Source organism: Eschscholzia californica, unplaced genomic scaffold (assembly GCF_041429995.1).
Source record: "Eschscholzia californica isolate CP2 unplaced genomic scaffold, dmEscCali1.0.p SCAF_1, whole genome shotgun sequence".
NCBI classification, from domain to species: Eukaryota; Viridiplantae; Streptophyta; class Magnoliopsida; order Ranunculales; family Papaveraceae; genus Eschscholzia; species Eschscholzia californica.
In genome coordinates, this window is record NW_028238198.1 from 55,949,106 (window position 1) to 55,954,959 (window position 5,854).

The 5,854-nt window shown below is 36.7% G+C and overlaps 1 protein-coding gene across 1 annotated transcript; it reads left to right on the forward strand.

Annotated features, from left to right (window-relative positions):
* Positions 1-875: 875 nt before the first annotated feature.
* LOC147567728 (uncharacterized) lies at positions 876-5,447 on the forward strand. The gene is made up of 15 exons (XM_086654320.1): positions 876-1,351; positions 1,426-1,523; positions 1,602-1,702; positions 1,804-1,882; positions 2,076-2,136; positions 2,293-2,339; positions 2,439-2,531; positions 2,654-2,744; positions 3,177-3,225; positions 3,876-3,992; positions 4,094-4,241; positions 4,374-4,466; positions 4,553-4,621; positions 5,032-5,074; positions 5,163-5,447. The coding sequence occupies exons 1-15, from the start codon at positions 1,294-1,296 to the stop codon at positions 5,261-5,263; spliced, it is 1,248 nt and encodes a 415-aa protein (XP_086510446.1). The 5' UTR covers positions 876-1,293; the 3' UTR covers positions 5,264-5,447.
* Positions 5,448-5,854: the final 407 nt, after the last annotated feature.

The window sequence follows — 5,854 nt, forward strand, 5'->3', positions numbered from 1 at the left end:
CCATAAATCCTTTGAATCCTATGAATTCCAATTTTACTTTATTAATGTTGATGTTTGAAGAAGATGAATGGGCTCGACAAAGAGATGGCGATGATCGTAGAATGTTAAAAGAAATAGAAAATAACGCTACACGAAAACGTTCTCGTCATGTTGGTTCTGTTTTGGGTCGCCAAACTATAGATCGTAATAGACAACTCGGTCATGAAAACATCATGAGAGACTATTTCAATGAAACTCGAACTTATGATGACACATTGTTTCGCACACGCTACAGGATGAATCGTGGTTTATTTTTGCGTATTCTCAATGCTGTTGGGGGTACAACCCCAGATTTATTGAAAGAGTTGATGCATTTGGGCAAAAGGGATGCTCACCTCATAAAAAAATAACAGCTGTAACGATGACAATGAATAACTTTTGGTCGTTGGATTATTAGTAATGTGTTTTCTATCGTCGGATTATTAGTTTTGTGTTTTAGATCGTCGGATTATTAATGCAAAAGTCGGTTTGTATTAATATAATTTCATTATTAATGGTTGTTTTGATTTTTAAGTTACTTTTAGCTTTTTTTTTTTAATTTTATATTTAATTATTTAATGTTTTTATTTTAAAAAAACAAAACAAAAAAATAAGGTAGATCTGACCGTTGGATAGGCCAGATCTGTCCCCAATGTGACCGTTGGGGACTCCAACGGTCACATGGGGACCCCCTTCAGTCGCCCGTAATGTTAGGGGCGACTGATGTGGGGGCTCCAGCCTCCGCTCCAAACTACTGGGTTTGGAGCGCCGGGCGGAGGCCATAATTTCAAAATTATGGCCTCCGCCCGGCTGGGGCTGGAGATGCTCTAAATAATAAGAACTAGGGAAATTTTATAGGGCTCCTTCATTTTTGTTAAAAGGCCTCCCTTCAGTGATAATTTAGCAAGTAAAATGATTCATGGGGAGGCTTTTTACCAAAATTGGGGAGGCCTTATAAAACTTCCCTAAGAACTAATCGCAGTCTCCTCTTGTTTCTCTCTCTAAAAAGTCTAACTGTCACTTGCTACTTCCATAGATTTGGGGCACATCACTTCTTCTGTTTTATTGTTCTCCCATTTCGGTTGCTTCAAATTCCAAAAAGTTCAAGTCTTTACCTCTCTCTCTCTAATCTTCCATCTGACTTTGTTAATTTATCTGCACCTCTGAATCAGTGAATTTCCTCTACTGACGGAGTTCCTACTTAAAGATTATCTATTCTATTTTGTCTAAGAGGACTGAAAAAGATTAGAGATCTAGATTTTGTTTTAGTTAAAAATGACTAGCTACGAAGAAAAGATAGTTGCTGTGATCATGGTTGGAGGTCCAACTAAAGGTAATACTGATTTCTTCAGATTTTTGTTAAACCCATCTTCATTCTTTGAATTAGGTTTCGTTTTGGTTGTGCAGGAACACGTTTTCGACCACTGTCTTTCAATGTCCCAAAACCCTTATTCCCTTTGGCAGGCCAACCTATGGTTCATCATCCAATTTCTGCTTGCAAAAGGGTTTCTTTCTCAAGCCCTTAAACATACATTGTGTGATTTATTTGTTCATGTCCTCAATTTGTTGATTATCCTTTGTAGATCCCAAATTTGGCACAAATTTATTTGATTGGATTTTATGAAGAAAGGGAATTTTCAATATATGTATCCTCCATCTCTAATGAGCTCAAAATCCCAGTGAGGTAATCATTGTTTTATTTTAAATTACCTAAAGTTGATCATTTTGAAGATAATGAAATAAGTATTTTAGATTATTAGTAATGAGTTCTTGTTGGAATTTTAGATACTTGAGAGAAGATAAACCACATGGTTCAGCTGGTGGACTTTACAATTTCAGAGATATTATCATGGAGGAATCCCCGGTTTGAATCTTCAGCTTCCTCCTTTTTCTTATCTCTAGTTGTGGAGTAATGGGAATTTTGTGAATGATTCTCTTTCATCATTCTTCTTGGATATGTATGTTTTATGGAGGCAAAAAGCTTCTGAATTTTAATTAGGTTTTAGGTTTATAATCTACATCTCATGGTTCTGAGTTGGTTCGATTTTGTTTGCCAGTCTCATATCATTCTGCTGAATTGTGACGTTTGTTCTAGTTTTCCATTGCCACAAATGCTTGGTGAGTTCTTTTTTTCAGTTATATTCCTTCAATCCTTCTTCTGATAATCTCATTTTAGAACCATATAACCAGGATGCAAGATAGAAACTAATGTTATAGCAATTGAGATATTGGTCTTACTAACAACCTAGGCTTCTTGATATTGATTATCTGCAGATGCCCATAGGAGATATGGTGGGATAGGAACGATCTTAGTGAGCAAGGTAATTCAATTTGAACATTAGCTGTTTGTTTTTCAGTTGAGTTTTAGGCATTTCTTTGTACATCATGCTTGTGATTCTTCTAACTCTTGTTTTTTGCAGGTTTCTGCCGAATCTGCAAGCGAGTTTGGTGAATTGGTGGCTGATCCAACCACCAATGAACTTCTGCACTACACGGAAAAACCCGAGACTTTTGTATGTACAAGCCATTACGTTATCTCATTTTTATGGTGTTCAGTGGCTGAATTTGGTCAAATTCTACTTTCTTCTCTATACCTAAATTTCCCCTGTTTGATCATGTGTTGTGTGTTCCACAGGTAAGTGATCGGATAAATTGTGGAGTTTACATATTTACACCAGATATTTTTGCTGCTATCCAGGATGTTTCATCACATAGGAAGGACAGAGGTTGGTAACTCATAACAAACGGATCTTCATTTTTATATTTTTTTGATGACCCAGTTTCTATCCTTTCATAAAGGGTTGGCAAAGTATCATTTGGCCAAGCAAGGAGTCAAACTCGGGTCTGTGGTGTTTTGCTCTACTTGATACACCAACCAAGCTATATACCGTTTTGGTTTTCCGTTATAATTGTTATTTAGTCCTTCATAAACAAAATTTGGTTTTTTTTTTTTTATGATTCTCGGTTATAGGCAATAACCAAGCGAGTGGCTGAAGATGCCGAGGCATTTTTGTGGACACTCTATATTTCTATTATGTTTTTTTATGGATGCCTAGGTATAGGAGTTAATATAGTGACGAAGTTTATCGGTTTCATTTTCGTAGACATAATAAAATGCTTGGGTTATTATCATTAGAAATCTATGCTTGAATATGCAGCTAATCTTCGACGAGTATCCAGCTTTGAGGCCCTTCAATCAGCAACAAAGTATGACTATACTTCTTTTTGATTTTTTCACTTTCAAAATTTCGTGATCCATTAATAGTTCACTTTTAGCACGCAATACTAGAGATAGAATATTTTTCGTTCAAGGAGTTGTTAGAGAGTTATGCTTCAAAATTTTCCTTTAATGTTTTCCTTAGACCAAAGAGTCGTTTTGTCTTACACCTTACATGTCGAAAAGGGGGCAGCTAAATCCTCTATCTGATGCTTTGAGCTTTCGCATTCTCCATGTCTTTCATTCAATCACATTTTTTTTAAATGGACTACGTTATACGTTAGGCATCACATGGCATTGATACATCATCAAGATGTGATAAGGACGATAACTGCCGAAGTTAAACTACAAATGGAAGAGGCCTAAAGCCCAACAACATAATAAAGAGGCCTAAAACCCAACACACTTATTAATTTATACCTTTAATAACTCAAGGTTAATAACCATGGATTCCACCTCCTATGGGAATCAAACTTGGGACCTCCGGGTTTTTGGAGTTTATGTCAACACTTTCAACCACTTGGGCAATCACACAAAAAAAAGATAAGGAGACTTTTTTTACTGTCATGCATCTATATTCGCTTGTTTTGGAAAAGTTTGATTTCTCAACGATCTCCATTGGGTTATGTTACTTCTACAGGACATTTCCTTCAGACTTTGTAAGACTGGATCAAGATATCCTGTCACCTCTTGCTGGAAAGAAGAAACTTTATACTTACGAGACTCAAGATTTTTGGGAACAGATAAAAACTCCCGGGTATTAACTATCTGGAATACGTCATACCTTGTTTTCTCCTCTTCCGTCTCAACAAACTCCAATACATTTTCATGGCCTAATGTCTTCATATTTGATTATAGGATGTCTTTGAAATGTTCGTCTTTGTATCTTGCACAATTCCGTCATACCAGTCCTCATCTGCTGGCGAGTGGAGATGGCACAAAAAGTCCTACCATAAGAGGTGATGTTTATATCCATCCATCCGCAAAAGTACACCCAACTGCAAAGGTTTGTTCTTATTTCAACCACAACTTCTAGTTTTTCAACTCCAACTTTTCGTTTCTCAACTCCAACTTTTCGTTTTTCAACTCCAACTTTTCGTTTTTCATCTCAACTGACTGAGCCCATCTGTGAGAACAGATTGGTCCGAATGTCTCAATTTCGGCGAATGCTCGGATAGGTCCTGGTGTAAGACTCATCAGTTGCATCATACTAGACGATGTTGAGATAAATGTAAGGAATCGAGTTAAACAGTTTCAGATTAACGAAACTATCTCCTCTTATGCTTATGTCAATTGTTTCAATATATCTCCTAACAGGAAAATGCAGTTGTTATACATTCAATTGTAGGCTGGAAGTCATCTATCGGCAAGTGGTCACGTGTCCAGGCAAGGCTCTTGTTATTTTTTTTTCTTTTTTTTCTTTTTTTTTCTTCTTATGGCACTGAAATCTGGGTTTTTTCCACATATTCTTCTACCAATGAGTGGAAGCACGAGTGTTGCGTAAGCTATCTTACGATGGTACCATCTAGGACGAGCCTAATAGGCTTAAGCTAAGTATAGATATTCCTGGCCGCCGCCCTGGTTCAACCCTTGGTTTTAGTAATCAGACATGACCAGAACATCTTTAGGTTGACCTTAGTTTATGACAAGAAGAATTGTTTTATTGACGGCCAAAATAAGAGTGGTGAAGCTTGCGGAATTTAGGAAAAGAATGAATTCTATATATAAATTCACGGGCACATAATAATCATGTTGGAAACGTCACCCTGAGAAAGTTCTTATCGTAACTGTTTCAGGCTGTAGGAGACTACAATTCAAAACTTGGAATTACCATCCTCGGTATGTTATTCTACTGTCGTCTTTTTTATCATGTCCAACATAAGAGAGAGAAAAAGAGAGTTTTGAACTAATGTTGTTTCGGATGCAGGAGAAGCGGTGAATGTAGAAGATGAAGTTGTGGTCATTAATAGCATTATACTTCCAAATAAAACCCTAAATGTCAGTGTCCAAGAAGAGATTATTCTATAACACAAGGCGACTAACTACCCAGTGAAGGCCTCTTTTGGCAACAAACATAGTCTTTTTCGGCTTTTTTTACTGTATCATTATATTGAACTAGAACACCGGGGCTTTAGAGTGTTGAAGTGATAAATGGAATGGAATTCTTTATGTTTATGAGATGGGAAAAGTTTTTTTTTTTTTTGTTTAGAAAGACCTCCATCACAAGCAACCAAAGGAAAGAGCGTGGTAATTAGTTATTTTCTAAGTTTTGACTTCCCCAATTGATTTAAGGCCGCGCTTTGGGGCATAAAAAATAATCTCCGGGAATTCATATTTTTCTTTACATTCTGGGAGGAATATTATTTTTTAACCTAAAACTTAACTTTTTTTTTTTTTTTGTTGAGAAGACAGAAAAAGAGACAAAGAAAACAAAAACAACAAACGCCTAAACCGAAGGAAAAGCCTCCCGAAAAGCCTGTTCCGACAACCACATCCAATTGCCTTCATGCATCCTGCCCCATTTAGCTAGCTGATCCGCCCTCGTGTTTCCCTCTCTCGAGATAAAAGAGAAGTCTATTTCACCAACTTCATCTGCTAGCTGCTTAATATTAATCATAA